The sequence below is a fragment of the Rhinolophus hipposideros genome (assembly GCF_964194185.1).
Source record: "Rhinolophus hipposideros genome assembly, chromosome: 6".
NCBI classification, from domain to species: Eukaryota; Metazoa; Chordata; class Mammalia; order Chiroptera; family Rhinolophidae; genus Rhinolophus; species Rhinolophus hipposideros.
Window position 1 is genome coordinate 11,201,207 of NC_138052.1, and position 25,443 is coordinate 11,226,649.

General features: G+C 38.6%; 1 protein-coding gene across 15 annotated transcripts; it reads right to left on the bottom strand.

The window, feature by feature from the left end:
• Positions 1-1,100: 1,100 nt before the first annotated feature.
• INSIG2 (insulin induced gene 2) lies at positions 1,101-24,877 on the bottom strand. 15 transcript variants are annotated; one of them, XM_081051120.1, is made up of 7 exons: positions 24,816-24,877; positions 18,612-19,001; positions 16,484-16,573; positions 6,509-6,633; positions 2,873-3,039; positions 2,593-2,692; positions 1,101-1,550 (listed from the first exon to the last, which is right to left on the bottom strand). In XM_081051120.1, the coding sequence occupies exons 2-7, from the start codon at positions 18,853-18,855 to the stop codon at positions 1,509-1,511; spliced, it is 768 nt and encodes a 255-aa protein (XP_080907246.1). In that variant the 5' UTR covers positions 18,856-19,001; positions 24,816-24,877; the 3' UTR covers positions 1,101-1,508. The 15 variants fall into 15 exon arrangements, with proteins under 15 accessions (XP_080907246.1, XP_080907253.1, XP_080907256.1 ...); XM_081051127.1 differs by lacking the exon at positions 24,816-24,877 and adding an exon at positions 22,294-22,415; XM_081051130.1 differs by lacking the exon at positions 16,484-16,573.
• Between the last annotated feature and the right edge of the window lie 566 nt (positions 24,878-25,443).

A 25,443-nucleotide genomic window follows, 5' to 3' on the forward strand; every position in this document is an offset into this window, starting at 1 on the left:
AGAATCATAAATTATGGTAGTATGTTTACCACCACTATAGTTAAGATTGTGTACATATATTCAATATGAAGTCCTCTTAGGATTTTAACACTTTCAGCCTTAAAGTATAAAAGCACATTAAAGTTTGGCATACAAGATCTCAGTCTGACAGCAATGGTTTAAAAACCAAAACTTAAAAAAATATCTAGCTGGTATGTTAAAACAGCAGGGGCACGCGCACATCCATATTCTCTCTCAGTTCAACACACATACACACGCCATGTGCACACACGCCCCCAGAGTACACAGAAGATTTCCCCCTTGTGTATCAGACAGTTGCCATCAATTTCAAAAATAAAACTTGGGAAAAAAAGTTAATTAAAATATATACTTAAGCCATATTTAAATGGCTCTGGTTGTTGGAAAGATGTGCACAAAATTGTCATCAAGGTCTCTAACATGCACAATATGCCATCTCAATACTCTTAAACAGGCTTGAACTATTCACTAATGCGCATATGAATACATACAAAATTATGTACCCATCCATTCCCCAGATGCACTCCACTAACAATCAGTCATATGACCCAGCCCAGCTAAAGTGATTTGCTTTTTAGAACCAAAGAACAGAACCCAATAGAATTAGAAACTTCATTTTGATCTGTTTGGGTTTTTTTTTTACGTGTTCCATGTACAAAAGCAGCAGGATTCTGTATTGCAAATGACAGTTAATACCACTTAACACTTTGGGCACAGCAGAAAGTCATTTTGTATTTCTAAAACATATATTTATTCTAGTTAAAGTCCCCAATTGTCCTTACTTTTAATTATATATACTCTTCCAGGTTTAGACGCAAAACAATTTAATGCTGATAATCTCTCCTGCTCACCAGTTTTACCTCCAGTAAAATCTGTCCAAATAGAAAATTACTCTTCTGACTCTTTCCAGTAACGCACATTTGAAAAGTGTTCTGTGGAAGTTCATTTTCATCATATATTAAAACATCCAAAGTTCTCTGAAACAACGTTAAAATAGAAACTAACTACACATTAGGGCACCCATAAGTCATACTGTTGTGATTAGAAAAATAAAAAGGCACAATAGTAAGCAAAAGAGAATATACCAGCTTGCCATTCATGTTTTTGGGCCTTCCTCTTATTTTATTTCAATAAGTTTGTAAATTGTTCAAAGCATTCTTATACTCTGCATGACAGTAACAGAATATTTTGGCACATCAACATTGTGATACAATATATGGTATGTTTAAAAAATTAATTTAAAAACTTCATCTATTAATCAACATTTTTAATGTAGTGCATATATATTTTACACTTATTTCAGTCAAATACATAAACATTTATAACTGATTTACAGACAAAGCAATCACAGATTGCAGTAATATAGATATACCAATCAAGGGAAAAACTGCATCCTGGCAATTTTATAGTCCATAGTTTCGTTGGTATACTATCGTTTACATGCCCTTTTCATCTTGTTTTTCTGTACAAAAAATATATTTTTGCTTTCTTCATTCCTGATGAGATTTTTCTGCGATAACTTTACATTCATACTGCAAAATTTAAAAGGTTAAATAAAAGGTTAACAGAGTAAGGTTTAATGTGAATAGCAATTTCCCTATAAACTAAAAACTTCTAAAAATTAATACTTTATTAATCTTTGCCCACTTTATTCCTCAAAGAATCTTGAGACTTACACAACTATTAGGATTCAATGACAAATGCGATTGGGAAAAAGAAAATTCACATTGTAGAAGTGAAAGTCATAGCCAAAAGCAGGAGGAAGATGAGGTTTCTGCATTATACGCAAACGATAACAGGATATGTTTCAGATCAGTCCTAGAATATGAAAGGAAGCAAAGTAGGTTTCCTTGAGTGCTTAGTAAGTTGAATCAGCAAAGGAAAAGTCATGAACTTAAGGACAGGGCTGATAGTAAATTCAGAAGCAAAAGCTTCTAGTCAAAACAACATTTTAGAAGTACAACTATAAAAATGTACACTCACGTTTCAAAATAAAGGCAACAAAAGCACTTAGGATAATTGGGGGGCTAGATTATCAAAAAGAGAAACGTGTGAAACCACTCAATTCCCCTGCTGGTTAAAATGGTAACTGACAACTTATTCCTAAAACTGCTGTGGCCTCTGAATGTTACTCCCCGATCCCAGCCATGTCTGACTGTGATCAGCAGCAGTATCTTTTCCTTCTCTACTAAAAGGACCAAACATCTTGATTTCCTGGAGATAGTCCTAATTTATATCTGCCGTAGTAACATCACTATTAATAGAGCCTCTTTTCACTTTAAAATTGTTCCTTTTTGATGGAGTAGAAACCTATAAATTAGTTTTAAAAAAACGGGAGCATAAATCATATTGCCCGATCCCTAACACATTTTAGATTTTCTATCCAGTGGTTCCTTCAACTTTTAATGCACTTGTGATTAAATCCTTCCAAATGATTTATTTCAATGGAATTGCAAAGAGATTCAAAGGATGCTGTCTTCACAAATTGTTTTCCCTTAAAGAAGGACAGCCATTTGGAAAAAACTTGTCTTACATCTCAATAACAGAAAGGGGATTAAATAAGCATCAGCTTACCATCGCTAGTTGTCTGCCAATGTTTCCCATCGTTATGCCTCCAGCAAAAAATATACAAGGTAACCAAGAACGAACATAGAGAAAATCTGGAGATGTATATCTAGAATAACAGAAATGTTTTTAACAACCCAGAGGAAAGATAATGACACTTATTAAGATAATTACAACTGAAATCAGTTACTCTTCTGATTAAAGTGGCTAACCCAATTTTAAAATCTCAATTCTGAATTCAGTTATCATTTATTTATTTTAGCAAACAAGCACCAAAAAGCATACTTACTGATAAACACCATTGTAGACTAGCAGTTGTGTGACCAAGGTTGCCAAGAAAGCAATTCCTACTCCAAGGCCAAAACCGGTTCTAGATCTATCAAAAGTCCACCATAGTCCAATGGACAGTGCAGCCAGTGTAAGAGACAACTGTATGTTGTTATCAAAATCCACTTTCTGAGATCAGTGTTAAAGAGTCATCTTAAAACTTGTAACCAAATCATATCACCTGTTCATTTTTCTAAAATAAGAGATGTTACTGTTAAGAAGGGAATTAATTGCTTATTCTGGAGTGTATTCAGTCTTTTAACACAATGTATGAGATTAAGTGGAATTAAAGCTGTCTCTGATATTTACTAAAGATACACAGAGAGCATGATATTTCATTAATAGAGCCTACCAACCTGTAATTCCTCAAATAAAAAAACCACTCTATATACATTTCCAATTATAAGATCAGACCCATTTTTTGAGAAATGTTTTCTTTGCTAAAACTGGAACTAGAAGTCTCAGAACACAAATTTTACAAAAAGAACACACTTTTGCTAAAAAGGAAGCCAATATTACTTCCCAAAAGGGTTGAGAATTACTTGAGAATCACACAGGAACTTGAAAATAGAAGAGTTGACAGCTATTTAACAGGGTACAACATTGTCTATGTGATTTACTGACAGACACATTTTATAATAATGCAGTTCAGAAACAAGAGTACCAAGGACACAGTATCCCTTTCTATTATGTCAACTGTTCCAGTTTTAATTTGTAGAGGATAAAGCCTTGAAGTGAACATTATCTTGCAACCTGCCAAGCTATTTTGGTGCCTGAGACATTCTGGTATAGGACAGTTTGCTCAAATGATATTTTATTTCCATCACCTACTTAAGCATCTATTCACAAACGTACAGCCCCTTTCTACTCCAAAATCTCTGGACAAAATGAAGCTTTACAAATTCAATTTTCTCATTTCTTTGCTAGAGGATTACACTAAAGGAATTAATTTCAAGTATCATTAAAAGGGCATTATCTATGTCCCAAAGGCCACATCTTGGCTCTATATCCAGCTCTCCAGGGGAGCCTACATATCTCACCAAACTAACTGGCCATGCTGCGAGTACAGAGAAGAGAGCAAAAGTTCAAAAAAGGCATACGAAACCATTTCCTACTTCCTTTAACACCCTGTTTACCACCTTCCCAACCAGCTGGTATCCTGAACACCCAGCTGCTTATTTCTCAGCTGTTAGGGGCCTCTCCCTCAGGGTCATTCCCCATTGAGCCTTGATTTAACAAGAAACCTATAGTTTATGGATATGCTTTCTGGAAAAGAAAGCTTTTCTTATTTTTTAGCAGGCATTACACCTAAAACTCCACAAAGAAAAGCTTGTGAGCTCTGACTTCTCTATGCAATAAACATTCTTGTAAAGAGTGATACTAACTGCGTTCTATCTTTGCTTACTAAATGAACTTCATTTAGAGTCAAAGCAAAATAAGGAGGCTTCTAGGGTTAGCAGGTAAAAAACATCAATCTCAAAAATAGCACCATGTGATTTTGTGAAGTCTAAATATCCTAATGATAAGCCCATGTTATAAATTTGTAAACATTTGGGGTTTTGCTTAAAGGATGGCCAGAACAGCTAAGATTGCTATATTTAAGTATTTCATTGAGAGAAAAAGAATGACCAGAGCAAAAAATTTAAATTAAATACATAAAGTGTTTTAAATTCCAGAAAAGCCTATTTAAATTTCTCAACTTAAAAATATTAGGTGGGTGCAAAAGTAACTGCAGTTTAAAAGGTTAAAAATAATTGCAAAAACCTCAATTACTTTTGCACCAACCTAATAACGGAAAAAGATCTAACCCACCAGGTAGAGAGAATTGACACACGTGTGGGCTCCTGGATGGGAGACTGGCGTCAGGATCTCTGGGGTCTGGTCTCGGCTCTGGCACAGCCTCACAGTGTGAAAGACTTACCGTGTTCTCTCGAAAATAAGACCTTGCCGAACAATCAGCTCTAATGCATCTTTTGAAGCAAAAATTAATATAAGACCCGGTATTAATATTGTATTATATTACATTACTATATTATATTACATTTTATGACCCGGTCTTATAATAAAATAAGGCCGGGTCATATAATATAATATAATATAATATAATATAATATAATATAATATAATATAATTTATAATATACTATAATATATAATAAAATAAGACCGGGTCTTACATTAATTTTTGCTCCAAAAGACGCATTAGAGCTGATTGTCCAGCTAGGTCTTATTTTCAGGGAAATATGGTAGCAAAATATCTAGACTCTCTAGCATTCATTTGTCTTATTATCTTTATAAAGAAAATATGGAAGTAGGTGATTGCTAACTTTTCTTCTAGATAGGATTTTCTAGGAATCTATCTTTTTAAGCTCTCCTAACCACTAGATTTGTTTAAATGCTAAATATTAAAGATTTTCCCAAATTATACACGTGGGGGAATTCTTTAACACAAAAGGAAATAGAAAACCAAAATAATAGCAGCCACTGGGGGACTTCCAATCCGAGGGCCAACACAACTGGGAACAGAAAGACAGATGTGTTTTCAGCATTAGGACCCTGCCTCTTCCCACGGTTCTTCTTTCCAAACTTCTACAAAACACTTTCCATTAAAGACCCAGCAATTGACCTTCCACATGACCACCCCTCTCCAGCTAACTACCAGCCCTGAGCCCAACCCGGGACAAGGGAAACCGTGGACAGCCCAAGTCACATCTGCTTTTCCCAGTACCAAAGGCTTCGCCATGTCCATTCTCTAAGCCAAGTCTTCCAGAAAAGGGAAGACTGAACTCGCATTTCCCAGATCCTCCTCTACAAAGGGAAGTTGGGGGCACGGGGAGAAGAAAGGGAGGAGAGCATGAAAACCTTAGGAGGGCAAAACCTTTTGTTCTGGGGGTAGACATTGTTTTCTGAGGTGTATAAGGCAGAGTAGAGAAGGGGAATAGAGGCTACATGCCCTTCTAGCTAGGACACTATAAAAATACTTAATCACTAAATAAAATGTCAGAATTTTTTAAATGATTAAAGTTTAAAAATATGTACCTTAGAAAAAAAGCTCCTTTTGGCCAAGGTCCAAGTTGAATATTTCTATGTATGCCATCCTTACGAAGATGGATGTGGTTTGCTGGTATTGATTAAAAGCAATAAATGACAGTCTGCCTTTAAAATATATATATATTCCTTAAATTAAAAACAAAACCAAAAAGCAACAAGCCCCTGAAGCCACCACATGTCCTTATTGGCATATCTAAATGAAGAAATAGAGGAAAGAAATCCTTTGAAAATGTATCTGTTTCAATGCTAAAGTTACCAAAACTATAGGTAAGTCACTTAAGAAAAACATGGAAAATTTTAAAACATGTTAAGTCTCTAAATTATATTGAAAAACGGGGATTTAAGTGAAAGGGTGAACTCCACACTGAAGCAGCCATCACAGCCGCCACTGTGATGTTTTAACAATATGACACGTATTCCTTTCCTGACAAGGTAGGCGTATCACAGTTTGATGACAGTGAGGTTGCAAGGGGCTGGGTCACCTGTGGTTATTATAATGTGGTTATTATAATGGTTATTATTATAATTCATCACAGCAAAAAGGATACAGCGCTGGCATGATTTATACCGACAAAGACAGCGACACACCGCATTACACTTGACCACTCTCTCTTAAATTCATGTGGTTCTCCTAGATGCCTGTCAATGCAGGGGTACAACAACCCAATCACAGCTGTGGAAAAAGAGAGAAATCAATGAAGTCATCTCCAATGCTATCCTGGCAAAACTTAAGCTCAGAGTCACCACAATAAGCACTGGGAAGATTATTTTGAAAAACCTTACAAGTTACTTAAGGTCACTTGCTGATATTTTAAACTTACCTCCCAAAAGGGAAAAAAAAAAAAGGTAAGAACACCGTTGAAGGAAGCACTGTAAATGATTGCATCAGTATTCTAAAGTGTAACAGGCAAAACACCATTTCAGTGCATGGTTCAGAATTTAACAGATTGGCCTAGATGATTCATGCTACATTTCTACTATTATCTCTGAGAGTTAAGAAACATCAAGCCAGTTGGCAGTTAAGCAGTGTCTCTCTAAGCTGTATAACAACCATGGAACATGGTATTAAATGCCACCAATCTAGAGGCTAAACACGTACAATAAACTCGTCATACACACAATGTGCAGATGGCAATGGCTGTCCTGTTATACAGGTCACCTGTGGCCCTTCAGCTTCCAGTCTCGAGCTCCTGCATCTAGCACCTTGATCTGGCACTCCCTTCCACCCAGGCCCTCTGAGACTCTAGGTCATATTGTCTGAAGCAGGAAAACTCTAAACAGAAATCTACATGTAAGACTCATTCTGCACATAGAAAAAATGGAGGAAACATGGTCTATAAGAATTATAAATTTTCAGTAAAAATTTAAATTCACTAGTCATTTTAGTACATTTCTTACTTTTGGAAAGAACATCTTGACTGCTAAATGTGTAATTAATTATGAATAACTGTATGCAAAATGTCTGTGACTGAGACTCAAAATATTCTCACCCAATTTTTAACTTAAATACTTGATGAACCTTAACTGTTTGTTTGTTCGTTTAGTTGGAGAGGATTTTAAGTGCTAAGTTAATCATTAAAAATAAAGACCAATGAACCAAGATTTACCGCAACAAGTTATAAGGAAAAAGTACTTCCACAGATTAAATTTACCAGGAAATGGCTAGGCAGCTTTGATTTGCCAATCTTCCTAAAAAGAGAATGGTTATGCTGCCACTCGGTAATAAAGACATCTGTCTCATCAGTTGATAAGTACCTTTAAAACATCCAAAACTACCTACCTATGACGTATCATGAAACTATTGTACCAAGATCTAAGTACTTGAGGATCAGAAGCCTCTGCCGAGTATTGGCTAGCTATCCCTCACAAATGATGCATTCAATCTCCAAGGAAAAATGGAAGTCAATTAATATCAAAAACCACAGGCTAGCAAACCAATGGAGCAGCACGGAGAAGAGGCTGCATGACCACCCTTTCATCTGGAGGTGAGACGCTACAATGATGTACGCATTTTCTAATCCACAAAACACTTGCTTTGCTGAATATTAGGCTTTGCTGAATATAGATGGTTCACAGACCATCACGAGATCAACAACAGCTTCAGTTACTCAGAGCTCCAAAAACTACTAATAAATATAAAAGTTTCACATCACAGCAGTTCCTCTACCGTCTTTTCATTATAACATTGTAGGAAATTAACTTTTGTTTATATCAATAAACCTATGGTAAAATTAGTTTTGTTATACATAGTTTCATGTAAAGCCGAAGAACCTATCTGGGACTTTTAAGTGAGGATTTACTGTACATTTCTATTTAAGAGGCTGCTCTAAAATCTTGTCTAAAATTTTAAAATCTTGCTCTAAAATCTTGTCAGTAAATCTTGTGAGATTAACTTACAAAATTTCTACAAAATTAAAGTAGCAACAAGCATACCTAAGAGTTGAAATATATCTAAATGAATAGTAGCTCCTTTGTTTTCCTTAAGGGGTCACAATACTAACAGCTCGTATGTCATTCCTCACTCTCACTCCGGCTCTCTCCCCCGTCCCTTTGCCTGTTGCTGAGTAAAATCAACTAAGATTGGGCATTCCAAGTCAATTTTCCTCAACAGCTGATGCCACAGGTAAAGTATTATCACATAGAGAGAGTACTGACATGTGTATGCAAAAATATAAATAACTAAAATTGACTATATTTTTATGCATGTGATGTCAGACTTGCAAGTGAGAGACAACTGTGGAGAGAAAGCAAAAACACAAAAGGAATTTAAACTGCCATGCTGCCAACCTTGGGATTTGCCAATAAAAATCAAATCCATTGAGTATGCATGGTTCTCGGTTGCTCACTGAGAGGGAGAATTCGAGGAAGCTTGTCACTTCCCATTAAATGTCTTCTTTCTTCCCTTTAAATAAAGGCATGGCAGAGTCTGATAGCAATATCTACAGCACAGTGAGGCTGCACTGTTTAAGAGCCCGGCAGAGGTATGTCTGGGCTTCTTTTACCCTTTCTGTTAAAATCACGCCTGCGTAAAATCATATGCAAACACAGTCCTGGTTAATCAGATGGTTCTCTGATGCAAAAATCACATTTGTTGGGATACAGGCAGGCCTCATTTGATTGTGCTTTGCTTTGTTGCTCTGTGCAGATATTGCGTTTTCTATGAATTCAAGGTAAGACACTCCACCACCAAAAAGATTACGCCTAGCTGAAGGCTCGGGTGATGGTTAGCAGTTTTTAATTAAGGTATGTACATTGTGTTTTTAGACATAATGCTATTGCACATTTAATAGACCACGGTATAGTGTAAATATAATGTTTATATGCATTAAGAAACCAAAAAATTCATGTGACTCACTTTATTACAATATTTGCTTTATTGTGGTGGTCTGGAATCAAATGTGCAGTATCTCCAAGGTATGCTTATATATTTAAGTTATTGCCCAGGGATTAGTTGCAGCCTACCAGGACTAAAACCAAAAAAGTTTATAAAACATCAATATTGTCATCACTTTTTCATTGTAATGTGTTTAATGCAGTGATAACACTAAAAGGAACAGTTGAATATTTTGCCAGGAAAGGGGACTGAGAAAAAGAAAACCACTGAATGAGATATACTTTTGTGGAAAACTATTACAGGATAGGAAACATTTTAATTCAACAAATACTTAAGCTCCCACAGTGTCGCTGGTTCTTGGTATTTGTTGAGGATTTAAAAAGAAAAAAAAGTAAGACATGATCCCAGTCCCCAGGTGACCACAGAAACAGTCACATACAGCCAAGTGCTAGGGGTAGCACTGCCAGGGCCCAGTGGAGGCCCCATATTCTCCTGGCCTGTGCTGAGGGAAGATGGGGTACTGGGTTGTCAGGAAAGCTTCACAGAAGAGGTGATCCTCGAGGCAAGAGCATTCAGCAGGTGAGTGGTGTGGAAAAGGCTTTCTAATCACAGTGAAGCATTTGAGGAAAAGCGTGGGGAACAGAAAATGCCCAGTGTCACCTGGAAATTGTAAGCATTAGTCCAGAAAGACTACAAGGAAGATAAAAGTAGTCAAGGGTGATATCATAGAGACTTTCCCCTGTAGCCACTGGGGAACCAGGAAAATAATGCCATCACAATTGAACCAGATAGAGAGGCAATCACTCTTACAGCAGTGAGTATACAAGACAGGGGAGGGGAGGCTGGAGGATGGTACAAAATTAAAGACAGAAAAAGAAAAAACTGAAAATTCCAAGAAGAGTGGTTGAGGGCCTGGACCAAGAAAGAGACAGAAAAAATGTAAAACTTGCAAACTGAATGTGGGAGGTGAGAGAGGGAGAGGCAGGAATCTCACAGGGCTCTCCAGAAATTGGGTAAATGACTGAATGGCTACACAGGGAAGATTTGTTTTATTAAAATTTTAAATTAGACATTAGTTTCATAGGTATGAACACAATCTGGTAACCTGTGATTTCTGAGTCAACTTCTCTACTTATTTTACCCACACAATGACAGTTGTCTTTCTTCTCCTAGTATACATTCTTCAGAAAGACTCCTCTGTGGCCCTCAATAATGTTCAAGCGGTTTCCAACTCTAATTCTAATGCACTCCATATAAAGAACTTAATCAAGCACATCCAAACAGCAGTCTCAGCAGGCACCAGCGCCCATTGAGGAGAATCCCGCTCCATGGGGTAACCCTCCCGCAAGGCAGCCCGTAAGTTGTGGACATGGCCAAACCCACAGCCCGTTAGACTGAGGGTCAGAACCACCCACTGATGATGTACCAACAGCAATCAAGGCTCAACTATAACAAAAGGGCACACACAACTCACACAAGGGATACACCTGGAGTACGCATCACAGGTGACCAGGGAGACTGTGCCACTGGGACACACAGGGCACCTACTAAAAAAGGTCACCCGACCAAGACTGGGAGACATAGCAGAGCTACCTAATATATAGGAACAAACACAGGTAGGCAGCCAAATTTCGGAGACAAAGAAATACGTTCCAAATGAAAAAACAGGAGAAAATTCCAGAAAAAGAACTACATGAAACAGAGGTGAGGAACCTACCAGAGGTAGAGTTCAAGATAATGGTTATGGGGGCCAGCCCGGTGGCTCAGGCGGTTAGAGCTCCATGCTCCTAACTCCGAAGACTGCTGGTTCGATTCCCACATGAGCCAGTGGGCTCTCAACCACAAGGCTGCCAGTTCAATTCCTCGAGTCCCGCAAGGGATGGTGGGCTGCGCCCCCTGCAACTAGCAACAGCAACTGGACCTGGAGCTGAGCTGCACCCTCCACAACTAAGACTGAAAGGACAACAACTTGAAGCTGAACGGCACCCTCCACAACTAAGATTGAAAGGACAACAACTTGACTTGGAAAAAAACGTCCTGGAAGTATGCACTGTTCTCCAATAAAGTCCTGTTCCCCTTCCCCAATAAAATATTTAAAAAAAAAAAAAGAAAAAAAGATAATGGTTATAAGGATGCTCAAGGAACTTAGTGAGAACTTCAATAAAGAGATGGCAAACATAAAAAGGGACATAGAAACCATAAAAAAGAACCTGTCAGAAGTGAAGAATACAATAAGTAAAATGAAAAATTCACTAGAAGGAATCACCAGCAGACCACATGAAGCAGAGGATCGAATCAGCAATTTAGAAGACAAGGTAGCAGAAAACACCCAATCAGAACAACAAAAAGTAAAAAAAAAAAAAAAAAAAAAAAAAAAAAAAAGAGGATAGCTTAAGATACTTCCAGGACAACATCAAGCATAACAACATTTATATCATAAGGGTACCAAAAGGAGAAGAGAGAAAGCAAGGGATTGAGAACCTATTTGAAAAAATAATGACTGAAAACTTTTCTAACCTGGTGAAGGAAATAGACATACAAGCCCACAGATAGTCCCAAACAAAATGAACACAAACAGGCCCACAAGAAATATTGTAATTAAAATGGCAAAAGTTAAAGACAGAAAGAGAATCCCAAAAGCAGCAAGAGAAAGGAATATATTTACTTACAAGAAGTTCACATAAGACTGTCAAGCTGATTTCTCAACAGAAACTTTGTAGGAATGGAAAATGATACTTCATGTGAGTGGAAACAAACAAACATAAAAGCTATGGTAGCAATATTTCTATCAGACAAAATACACTTTAAAACCAAGACTATAAGAGACAAAGAGGGAAATTATATAATGATAAAGGGATCAATCCAACAAGAAGACAATAACCCTTGTAAATATGTATGTACCCAAAATAGCAACAACTAATATATAAAGCAAATATTGACTGACATAAAGGGAGAGATGGACGTAATACAATCACACTATGGTACGTTAACACCCCATTGACACCAATGGACAGATCTTCCAGACAGAAAATCAACAAGAACAGCCTTAAATAACACACTATACCAGATGAATTTAATTGGTATTTTTAGAGCATTTAACACCAAAGCTACAGAATACACATTTCAAGTGCACATAGAACATTTTCCAAGATCAATTACATGGTAGGCCACAAAACTAGTCTCAATACATTTAAGAAGACTGAAATCATATCAAGTGTCTTCTCTGACCACAATAGTATGAAACTAGAAATCAGTAACGAGAGAAAACCTGAAAAACACATAAATCACAGGCTAAACAACATGCTACTAAATAATGACTAAGTCATCAACAAGGTCAAGGAAAAATTCAAAAGATACCTTGAAACAAATGAAAACGAAAACACAACGATCCAAAATCTGTGGGACACAGTAAAAGAAGTCCCAAGAGGGGAATTCATAGCAACATAGGCCTATCCCAAGAAACAAGAAAAATTTTAAATAAACAATCTAACCTTACTTACATCTAAAGGAACTAGAAAAGAAAAACAGCAAACAAACAGTGAGTAGAAGAAAGGAAATAATAAAGATCTGAGTGGAAATAAACAAAACAGAGTCTAAAAAAAAAAATACAAAAGGTCAATGAAACCAACAGCTGGTTCTTTGAAAAGGCAAGTAAAACTAATAAATCTTTAGTCAGACTCATCAAGAAAAAAAGAAGACCCAAGTAAACAAAATCAGACATGAAAAAGAAGAGCCAACTGACACCAAAAAAAAACAAAGGATTAGAAGAAAATTCTATGAGCTGTTACATGCCAACAAATTAGATAAACTAGAAGAAATGGACAAATTCCTAGAAACATACATTCTTCCAAGACTGAGTTAAGAACAGGAAATCTGAATTGACCAATTACTACTAACAAAATCGAATCAGTGATCAAAAAACTCCCAACAAACAAAGTCCTGTACCAGACGGCTTCACAGGTAAATTTTAACAAATAGTCAAAGAAGATTAACACCTATCCTTCTCAAACTATCCCAAAAAATTCAAGAAGAGGAAAGGCTCCCAAACTCATTTTATGAAGCCACCATTACCCTGATTCCAAAACCAGACAAAGATATTACAAAAACAGAAAATTATAGGCCAATATTCCTGATGAACATAGATTCAAAAATCCTTAACAAAATATTAGCAAACTGCATAGAGCAATACGTTAAAAAAATCATGATCAAGTGGGATTTATTCCTGGCCTACAAGGTTGGTTCAGTATCAGCAAGTCAATTAAAGTGATACACCACACAAATTTTATTTTAAAATGAAAAATAAAAATCATATGGTCATATCAATAGATGCAAAAAAGCATTTGACAAAATCCAGCACCAATTTATGATAAAAACTCTCAGCAAAGTGGAAATAGAGGGAACATACTTCAAAATAAAAAAAAAAAAAGCCATATATGACAAACCCACAGGTAACCTCATTCACACTCAATGGGGAAAAGCTAAAAGTGTTCTTCCTAAGATCAGGAACAAGACTAAAATACCCACTTGTATTCAACATAGCATTGGAAGTCTTAGCAACAACACTCAGACAAGAAAAAGGAATAAAAGGCATCCAAATTGGAAAGGAAGAAGTAAAACTGTCATTATTTGCAGATGACATGATACTATATAGAGAAAACCCCAAAGATGCCACAAAAAAACTTATTAGAACTGATAAATGAATTCCGTAAAGTAGCAGGATACAAAATCAATATTCAGAAATCAGCTGTATTTTTACACACCAATAATGAACTGTCAGAAAGAGAAATCAAGAAAACAATTCTATTTACAATTGCATCAAAAACAAAAACAATAACAAAAAAAAACAACCTAGGAATAAATTTAACCAAGGAAGTAAAAGACCTGTACTCAGAAAATTATAAGACACTGAAGAAAAAAACTGAAGAAGACACAAATAAATGTAAACATATATTGCGCTCATGGATAGGAAGAATTAACATCGTTAACATGGCCACACTGCCCAAAGCAATCTACAGGTTCAATGCAATCCCTATCAAAACACCAATGGCATTTTTCACAGAACTAGAACAAATAATCTTAAATGTTATACTGAACCACAAAAGACCCTGAATAGCCACAGCAATCTTGAGAAAGAGGAACAAAATTGGAGCTATCACTCTGCCTGATATCAAATTATACTACAAGGCTATAGTAGTCAAAACAGCATGGTACTGGCATAAAAACAGACACATAGCTCAATGGAACAGAATAGAGAGCCCACAGATAAACCCATGCCTCAATGGTCATTCAATTTATGACAAAAGAGGCAAGAATATAGAGTGGGATAAATACAATTCATTCAATAAATGGTATTGGGAAAATATGTTCTAAAAGATGAAATTGGACCACTTTCTTATACTATATTCAAGAACAAACTCAAAATGGATTAAAGACTTAAGTGTAAGATCTGAAACCATAATACTCCTAGATGAAAAAACAGGCAGTAAACTCTCTGACATTGCTCTTAGTAATATTTTTTCTGATCTATCTCCTCAGGCAAGGGAAACAAAAATAAATAAACATGGCACTACATCAAACTAAAAAGATTTTGCACAGCAACGGAAACCATCAAAAAAACAGAGACAGCCTACTGAATGGGAGAAGATATTTGCTAATGATACATTTCATAAGAAGTTAATACCAAAATTTATAAAAATCTCATAAAACTCACCAAACAATCCAATAAAAAAATGGGCAGAGGACCTGAACAGACATTTCTCCAAAGAGGACATACAGATGGCCAACAGACATCTGAAAAAATGCTCAATCAATTTCACTAATCATCAGAAAAATGCAAATTAAAACCACAATGAGATATCACCTCACACCTGTCTAGGATGGCTATTATCAATAAATCAACAAACAAGTTTTGGCAAAAATGCTTGTACACTGTTGGTGGGATTGCAAATTGGTGCAGTCACTATGGAAAATGGTTTGGAGGTTCCTCAAAAAATTAAATCGAACTACCTTATGACCCAGCAATTCCACTTTTGGGTATTTATCCAAAGGAATCCAAAACACTAATTCGAAAAGATATATTAACCTCTATGTTCAGCACTACTTATAATCACCAAGATATGAAAGCAACCTAAATGCCCATCAACAGACAATTGGATAAAGAAGTGGTACAGATATGCAATAGAATATTACTTGGCCATAAAAAAAGGAATGAAATCTTACATTTGCAACATGGATGAACCTAGAGGATATTATGCTAAGTGAAATAAGTCAGACAGAGAAAGACAAATGCCAGATGACCTCACTTACATGTGGAATCCAAAGATCAAAATAAATGAGCAAACAAAACAGACTGACTCATAGATGCAGGGAACAAACTGATGGTTGCCAGAGGGGAGTGGGGTTGGGGAGCTGGGTGAAAAAAGTACAGAGATTAAGAAATACAAATTAATAGTTACAAAATAGTCACAGGGATGTAAAGTACAGCATAGAGAATATAGTCAATAATGTTACAACAACTATGTATAGTGCCAGGTGGGTACCGGACTAGTCGGGGGATCACTGCATAAATTACATAAATATCTAACCACTATGCCATACACCTGAAGCTAATGTAAAATAATACTGAATGTCAATGGTAACAGAAAAAAAATAATTTTTAAAAAGGAAGAAAAAAGTTAATCAACTTGAAACACCAGTTATTACTAAACTAAAAATAGAGAATACAAGGAAAATGAGATCAAAAGCATTGACCAGAGTTCTCTACTAGTTGTCCCTCCAGAAGCACCAAGAGCACATTGTCCAGCACTAAGTGTTATAGAGAAAGGTAGCGAATAACCAGGAGCCCTTCCGTTTACGTGTAGAACGTGTGATTATGGAGACCCTCCAGAAGGTTAGTTGGACAGGAAAATCAAAGGACAATTACCAGTTTTTCTGATTTAAGATGGTTGAGAGCCTAGAGCTTTGGAAATGCGTACCAACACAACATACAGACAAAAATACAAGCACGCTACATACACATGCAAACTTATATACACTATGTTTCTTACACCATTTACTTTTTTTCTTGATATTTTCCCTAAAATTGGGGGGTTGGGGGCAGGTGGCAATTACGCAAGAATCCATTTTCCATCTTTAGCGATTTCCACAAATCTGATGTCTTTATCCTCATCTATTAAACACCATGACTTACCCAACAAAATGAACAGCAGCAGTAACTGGAATCTAGAGTTCCTAATGCCTCGCTGTTTTCTGTTGCCCAGGTGCCTCAGAGAATGCACTGCTTTCAGAAGAAACAGTGAAGCAAGAAATGTAAACGCATATCTCCAAATGAAAAGGTGTGTGGTTAAAGTTGGTAAGTGTGAGAAACCTAGTGGCTGGGAAAAGGAAGGAGAGCAGGGACAAACTGACTGAAATATAGTATCCACATCTGGAGTGTTCCTTCCTCAGTGTGAGTTGGTGGCAGAAGTGCCCACATCCCAGAGACAGACACAGCCCGTTCCTCTCCATAATGGAGGGACAATGACACCGCAGTCAAGGTCTCCTGCCCCCGCCCAGAATGTGCAACACACTCCAGTGCCTTCCATCCAAGCCTGGCACTCTGTCTGCAGGCTTTGAAAGAGGTGCCCTAAGCGCAAAGTGCGAGTAGCTCCCGCTTTCGCCTTCCCAGGTGTGTGACACTTGACCTAGCTGAACCATTCACTGGCTCCAGAACCCTGGGTTCATTGATATCCTCTCATATCTCAGCTTCTTCATCCCCCCAAACAGGCATGATGCCATACATCTCACTCCCAAAGTCGCTCTGCAGATCCTTGGCGTTAGGGATGTGCCCAGCACATTAGCAGACACTCAGTAAGTAATAGTTCCCCTTCTCTGACCTTCCTTTCGTCTATTCTTAAAAGATATGTTCTTCTAAATCTCCGAAAGCTTCTATTGGCAATCAGACAGCAGCAATACCATAGTAGAAAATAAACAAAGAACTAGAAAAAGTTGTTGGGAAAACTTCCTTTTTCTCTTTTTTGAATTTAAACTTCCTTTCTGAAAGAAAGGAAAATACACAAGGACTAAGAGAATGAGGAAATGTCATTTATGCTGTCTTCTCTTTGCCTGGTTGGTATATTTTGCCTCTTCTCTCAGAGAACAATAATAACCCTGTGGACACTAAGAAACATTGCCTTCACAACTTCTCTTTTGACGTGAATACTGTAATAGTGAGATACAATATGTACCCCACACTGAAACCTCACCATGACAACACCCTTCCATCCCATCATGGGATTATGCAACTCTCCAGGAGGTTTCACAAGGTCCTTCTAAAACATGGACACCTAACTCCTTACCCTTGGACCTCCAGCTCTAGGATGGAAGTCAAGAAGGATCTACATTACACTGCAAGGTATTTATGTATATTAAGTATGAGACACCAATGAGACATTCAAAAAAAGCAGTTTTCTCCCTTAATCAGAATTCTGTTCTACCATACAATTATGGCTTCCTTCCATTACTTTAATAAACTATTATTAATCTATTTGTCTCAGTCATTAGAAAAAGCTAAAGGGCTGTCCATTATGAAAGGTCAGCATCAATAGGAATTCTGAAACGCATTCATTACACACTGCCCTCCAAAAAAGATCTAAAGTATCTAACAGGAAAATAATGATTTCAAGCAAAGAGAATCTACGTACTTTATTGATCTTTTTAAGTATTTATTATCCTTGAGGTACATCTGAAAACAAGATGCCGAGGAAAGAAGCATATATAAAAATCTAAAAAAATAACAATATGAAGCTTTAAACTTGAATAAAACTATTTTGTCTTCAAAAACGAGACCATAACACACACACATCAAACCCTTAAAACCAAACAGTGTTGACCAGCATTAAAATAAGACTAATTTTTATGAGGTGGGCTGAAGAAAAGACAAAATTAAGAGGTTAAAACCTTCATCCCTAAAGGAATCAGGTTTTTAGGGTTTCATTTTTAAAGTTCAGACAGAAATTAGACACAAAAGGGTACATATTCTATGATTCCATTCATATTACATTCTAGAACAGGCAAAAATAAACTAGTGATAGAAAGATCAGTGGAAGCCTGAAGCTGGAGAAGGGGAGTGGATTGCAAGAAGGCACAGGGAGTCTGCAGGCGACTGGAACGTTCCATAGCTGCATTGTGTACGCATTCGTGTGAGCTCAGCAGGCACATTTATTGTACTTAAATTACACCTCCATAAAGCTGATTTTTTAAAAAGTATTGCTCAGACAATATCCACACTCATGGACTATATTTTCTTTCTCAGCATCACAGAAATAACCTACACCTACCTGAAGCTGTACCACAACACGGTGGTACCCACCATGCTGAAGAAAAGATGCTTGCAATCACATCCGGTGGAAAGAGTGTCACGTTTCTCTGAATCTGAAGTAAATTTAACACTAATGCAAGAAATACTCCAATAAAAAATAGCACTACTCCTCGAATCATCAAATTCACACTCCGGCTAGTCACAGATGAGATATAGGGGCCATGCTTTTTGGGCCCAGGTGACTCTGTCTTTCCTTCTGCCATGGCTTCATAAGTTCAGCAAGCCGGCCAAAAAAAAAAAAAAGAAAAAATTTGGTTTCCCAGCAGAAAAGCCAATTGTCTGTGAATCAAATTAGACTGGCGTTTCAACAGTACAGCACCTTGTCCTAAAACAGGACCTACCAGAAATCCTGCAAGAGATAAGAAAAAAGAAATCAATGTGGGTCTAATGATTATATAATTTTCCTGACTTCAATACTAATTAATTTGAAAGGACAAATAATGAAATGACAAACTTAAATGTTTATTTAGTTATTTACTGAAGAAGAGGTTTAAAAAACATTTTTATATGCATGATGTAATAAAAAAAATAAAGTCCTCCACTTATATTTACTAGGACAGAATAAGTAACCGAAGAGACTTAAAGGTTGGAATAGTAGTAAGAATAGCTTGTCCTGCCTCAGAGAAAAGCAGAGCAGGTTATGAGACACTCTCACCAGAATCGGGAAGATTAAAATCCAGATTTCTGTTTCATCTACCTAAATCTTTATACTTTACAGAAAATAATTTGTACTTTACAGAAAATTAACACATTCTGACTGAAAATGTTGAATTGTTCACAATAAAATGTGAACAAAAGGACGTGTTTTAATGTTTCATGCTTATCTATTTGAGTTTCTGCTCAGAAGTGTCTTACCAAAAGCAGACCACCGCACATGCACCTACACATACCCCATGCACAGAAACCAGACCTGACCCTCCCCCCAGAGCCCCAGCTGTGTCCCAGCCCTGGTTTGACCCAATACACCCTTGTTGCAGTCATGGGAGCTTTCCAGAGAAAGTGGAGTAGGAAGCAGAAGAAAGGAAGCTAAAAATGAAGAATAACCTCCTCTAACGAGTTTTGTCCACATAGACCCTGACACGTAAAACATACAATCAGTGTAGGTATTTGTTCACTCCTCCAACCAAAGTTATCTTTCCTTCGTGTGTGTTTCAGGCTTTTCTATGGCCCTGACATACGGTAACTCATATAACTTTCACAATAACCCTAAAAGGTAAGTGCAATTATTATGTCCATTTTACAGGTGAGGTCAAAAAGCAAAGAAAGGTTAAGTCACTTAACAAAGCTTACACCCCTAACAAATCCATGCCATCTGATTCCAAAGCCCTCATTCTAACCATGATGTTCAGCCTCCAAACCTGTTGCATATTTTTCTATGTTTCCTATAAATGCTATCATTTTTGAAATGGGACAATACTCCACAGACTATTTTTGTAACTTACTTTCGTCCTGCCCAATAATAATTTATCTTGGGCATCATCATAAGTCAGCACATAAATGATGTTTCCTTCGATTCTCAAAACAGTGTATTTAAAGGTTTAGTATGGCACTTCTCATAGCTGCCCTATAATGACATGTATAGTTGCTTTACAGATTATAAACTTTGCCTATAGATCTGATTCCCTATCACGTCCCCACTGTGCCTATGTACCCAGAAAGGTGCCTGCCTCGCCCAGAGTGAGAGGTCTATGTAGTCCAATTTGTTGAATAAAACTGGGTAAACTTTTTGAATCAAACCACATGGCGTTAAGAGGGCTTTCAGAAAGCAAACCTAGCGCTTAATCATCATTTAAAATACATTTCCTCTGCATTCCCACGTTTCAAAGTACCTTAAATTTTAAAACAAAATTCATGTGTAAATAGAGGGAGTGCCGACTTTAGAAATAATCAGTATGGAAATGAGAATATCTGTAAGTACTGGCAACCTGCACAGCCTGTCAGTTTCATGTGATAAACAGACAACAGAGTATTTTCATGAGCCTCTGTGCCCAGGGGGAGAATTGCGTCCTCAAGCTACGCGTAGTCCTCACAAACCTACTTCAGTTTATAGCGTCACTGAGCTCTCCAGCTTAGAGGACTAGAGGAAACAGTACATATGACTGGTGATTCATGGGACAATAGACTCTAAACACCAACTGAAAAAGTCCAGACAACACCTCCTCCTGAGGTGGTCTTGCAGACTATTCCTCGCTGTGGTACCGCCATGTCATCGTGGCACGTGCTCTGGGCACTTAGCGAGGTATTCGGTAGCATTCTTCTTCATCTTCATCATCACCACGATCATGACGACTGATGAGGTACCCATTTATGGAGGGCCTAATCCACGCCAGACATAGAGTAATCCTAGTCTTCAAAATAATCCTAAAAGCAGGTATGAGCATCCTCACTTTATAAATGAGATGCAAATCAGAGAGGTAGCAACTTGCTTATGGTCACATGACACGCAGTCTTAGAACCTGAATTTTACCTTCCATCAGACTGACTCTAAAACCCTTTCTCTTCCCTCTAAGCCTTGAGTCCCAGTCCAGCCCAACTCCTCAGACTTCTCTTTTGACACATGGGTCTCGGGAACATGACTTAGTTACTGAAAAGATGGATAGATATTAGGAAATAATCTCAACTACAAGATATTCTCTATAAGATAAATGCCAATGCATGCTCCCTCCCCAGTCTGAGACAGCTGAAAATGACACTACGTATTTTCAAATGCCCCCAGAGAGCCAATAGCCTCCACTAAGAGCCACTAATTGCTAGAGACTCTTTCCTCAGTGTATTCCAAGGTTGCTAGAGACTTTCTACACACTTCATTTATGTTATTCTACCATGGCTGTTTATTCAACCTTTACTGGTAGTGCTTCTTATAGTATCCTACTTCACCCCAAAAGTTTTCTTTAAAAATAACACATTTGCTTGATGTTTATTTGAATGAGTTTTTAAGCCAATTTTTAAAAGCCCCAAAATCTAATTTTGTGGCTACATAATACAGTAGTATATAATTACTGTAGATGAAAATAAAAGTTAAAATGCTTTAGAATCATGGTACCCTAAAATTTAATGGAAGGTAACTGGGAGATCCCCTGTTCCAAGGGGTGTGAGCCTGAAGCAAAACAAAAACAAAAAAATTGTGCATATGTGCATTTTTCTGGGAAGGGAGTGCCACAGTTTATATCAAGTACTCAAAAAGCCCAAGACCCAAAAGAAGTAAAGGACCAGCGATCTAACAATTCTTTTATTTTACTGGCAAAGCAAATGAGACCAAAGTGGTCACGTGAAGTGACAAGATTAAGACTGTGTTCTACTGGATCTTGCTCCCACGAACATGTGAAGTGAACTGGGCAGACTCGTGAAAAGGGTAAGAAATGCCACAAGACCGTTCATTCCCTACTGTGGAACAAGTAAGATCCTACAGAAGCGTGTTGTTTACAATATTAGTCACACACTAGGGGAGTGGGTTAAAGTGAAAACTCTTGGAATAAGTATCCTCCAATTTGTTAGCTTTAAAATTTGGTTTTCTGATTATGTATTGATACTATTTTCTGAAAACAAAGCATACCGCTGCCTTTAAATATTATTCCAACATCAATGATAAATTCGGTTCTCCAAAATTAAAAAATAATGTATGTTTGAAAACTTGAGCTTACTCGAGAAATAATTTGCTGATCAAGAAGAAGTCTGTGGTATAAAAATACCCTTTAGAGGACAAGATCTCAATAGATCCTCAACAGTAATCTTGGTAAGTAGGCAAGTGTATTTAATCCCCGTTCTATAAAATAAAATAGTTTCAGTAATTCTCTCAGATCATAAAACTGTTACCAGGTAGCACCAGGACGAGCCCCAAGCACTCTGACTCACATCCAGACTACTGTGCATTTCACTACATTTGGTTCCACCTACAAACACCACACAAAACAATTTAAGTGCCACACAAGGAACAGTTTTTAAAGTCATGCTCATAAACTACGTTAATACCAAAGTGATACCTTTTTTCAACAACTGACAAAGAAAAAATTCCACAGAACATGAAACACTATACCTTGAGCCCTGATGTACAATTTCTATAAAGACATTACTGAACAACAGCAACAACAACCAAAAACAACAACAAAACAAAAAACAAACAAAAAACAGTGCAAATAGTTTGGATAAACAACAAATCATCAAAACTAGAAAAAACATTATTCCAGGTATATGAAAATGAGTACCTGTTAATGGATTAATATTATCACTTTTAGATGAACAAAGGAGGGTTATAAGTGATTCTGGGATTTGTGAATGAAAATCAAAGTTGATATTTGCCACTGAAACAATTTCAGGCAATAGGCAATTGAAAACAAACTCACAAATACAATCTCCTCAACCTTAAAAATTAACCTTAAAAATCGGTTGTATTTTAACAATTGCAACAATCCCTAAAACCAAAGATCATTCATCTTCCAATGATTAGTAGTCGCAGAAGTAAGTTTGCTCCCTCGGATGACCCAGTCTCTCCAGGTGCTCAAGTCACATAGGCTACCAAATAATTAAATTAAATTACTGCCTCACATCTTTTTCATCATAGGCTCTCTTAAGGACAATGGCATTCTCGAAATAGAATAAGCATTCACATTGGTAAAAACACACTTAAATCAATGAAAAAGTTTAACTCTCCTTAAACATACGCATACACATGTGAATCATAGGCTATGGACACTCAAAACTTCCGGAAAGAAAAACTTGTTTGCCTCGAAGACACTCAAATTCATTTTTCCTCTGGACATGAACACCCACACACCGAAACCATTAAACGAGCAGCATTCACATCCCATTACTGCTTTGAAATGTCAAATCTCAGCCCCTAAAAAAGTTTACTCCACTGTTTGGGAATGATTTTCTCCTAACAATGAAAACAAGCTGTGTTTAAATTACTGAATTACATTTTATCCTTTCCTTTCCAGCCCACCATACGTAAAATCGACAGCTAGCTGTCAGTTTCAAAAGGATCAACCTTTCCCAAAGGCACCCCATTCCCAGGTTGGTCACTTTATGTCGGATATGCACTGAGAACTCCAACAACACAGACTACTCGATACAATGTCCCAAGAAAGGACGAAGGGGGAAAGCAGAAAACACATGGTTCAACCTTCTTCCTGCGGGGCACCTATCAGTGGCAGCATCCGCTCCCTTCATCTCCACAGAGTGGTTCGCTGTGAAGGCCAAACTCAAAAGTTGCACAGCACCGTCTGGCCACTGCTTGGCTGCCTTCCTCGTTGCAGCGCCCCGGACTGGAGCGCGTCTTCCCTGCCAGGCTCAGCTCCGCTGCGACACCGATCTGGGCCAGTTTCCGGGACCCAGCTGTCAAGCCTACCCATTCCTTCTTAGAGCGTGTCTGCACCAGTCCTACCAAACAGTAAGCTCTGCGTGGACTATTTTTCCTACACTCCCCAGCCAACGCCGCACTTCAAGCACTTTTTTTCCAGCACGAACCGGGCAATGGGTCCATGACCATTGCTGTCACGACCCTTCCCGCGGCCCCATCACCCACACGGCTCTCCTTTTCCGGGTCGCTCATGCCCGCTGACCAACTCTCAGATCCCAGGACTGTCACCCACGGACCTGTGGGCCTGGACGCGAGTTCTCCCTGGCATACCGACACACCCACTCCAAAGGCTCCCAGGTCCGAGGCAAAATGCCAACACCCCACTCCTCACCCTCAACACCAACGTACCTTCCGGTGGACTCCAACCTTACTGCGATACCTGCGTCCCTGGGCCCCCTCCCCCTCCCACGCCTCGGTCTCCCCGGGCGACAAGCCCCGCGGTCCTGACAGCTCCCGGCCTGACAGCTCGCCGGCCTCCACCCCCGGCGGACCTCCCGGCTCGCGCTCTCCGCCGTCCTCCAACCTCCTTTCCTCTCAGACACTCTTTCCGTGTCCGGGGAGCCTCGACCTCCCCTACGGCCTCTCCCCGACCCCGCGGTCCCCTTCCGGACCTCCGACCCTTCTCCAGGTAAGCGGAGCCCCTCGCCCTTCAGGCCCCATCTGCGGTCCTGGCTCCCCTCACTTGCCATCGGGGTTCCTAGGCTGCGAAAACACCAGCAGTTCCTCATCCCGAAGGCCACCCCCTTCCTCAGGCCGCTTCCCTCAGCCCCAAGTCACCGGCGCTTCTCCGGGAGACCCCCAACTCACCCCCGCCTCCGCCATCTTCTGGGATCGCCCCCCTCCGCCTCTTCCTTTCCCCCCCCTCCCACAACTCCGCCCGAACTCCACTGCGCCTGTGCGCCCGACGCAGACGCATTCCAACGATCGGGGCAGAAGAGCTTCCGGTTGTGACCCGCACTAGTTGGTAAACGGACGAGCCGGGGCAAAAGGGCTTCCGGTTTGCCGGTCATTCGCAGCTGGGTGTAGGAGTGAACCATCTAGGTAGTGGGAGGATGCCAGATCAGCTGTTGTTTGCCAACTAGACAGCCGTGGGTTGTAACGAGTGCCCAGACCCTGTGGGCGGTGTAAGAGAATCGCGCGTTCACACACGCACACTCTCCGGAAGGCGCAGCCCTCAGCGTGTCTCTCTCCTCGGAGCCTAAAGGAGATCTGGAGATCGCAGGCCGCTGTGTTCTCCTGCTAAGGATGCTGTCTTTGTGCTTTTGCCGGGCCGTGTTCTTGACCTTTTTTTCCTTCTCTACTAAGTCGTAACTTCTTTTGGGAGAAGAGCACAGTTGATACTTCTCTCATCTCCATCCCGCAGCACTTTTATGTGTTTTTCACTGATACTTGTTCTCTAAGTTGGACCAGGTAACATGGTTTTCTTAGGAAGAGC

Coding starts and splice junctions, on each gene's coding strand:
- INSIG2 (XM_081051120.1), bottom strand. CDS start 18,855: ATGGCAGAAGGAAAGACAGAGTCACCTGGGCCCAAAAAGCATGGCCCC. Junction 16,574..18,611: donor GTGTTGTGGTACAGCTTCAG/GTAGGTGTAGGT, acceptor TTCTTCTGAAAG/CAGTGCATTCTCTGAGGCAC. Junction 1,551..2,592: donor TTGGCAGACAACTAGCGATG/GTAAGCTGATGC, acceptor TAAATTTTGCAG/TATGAATGTAAAGTTATCGC.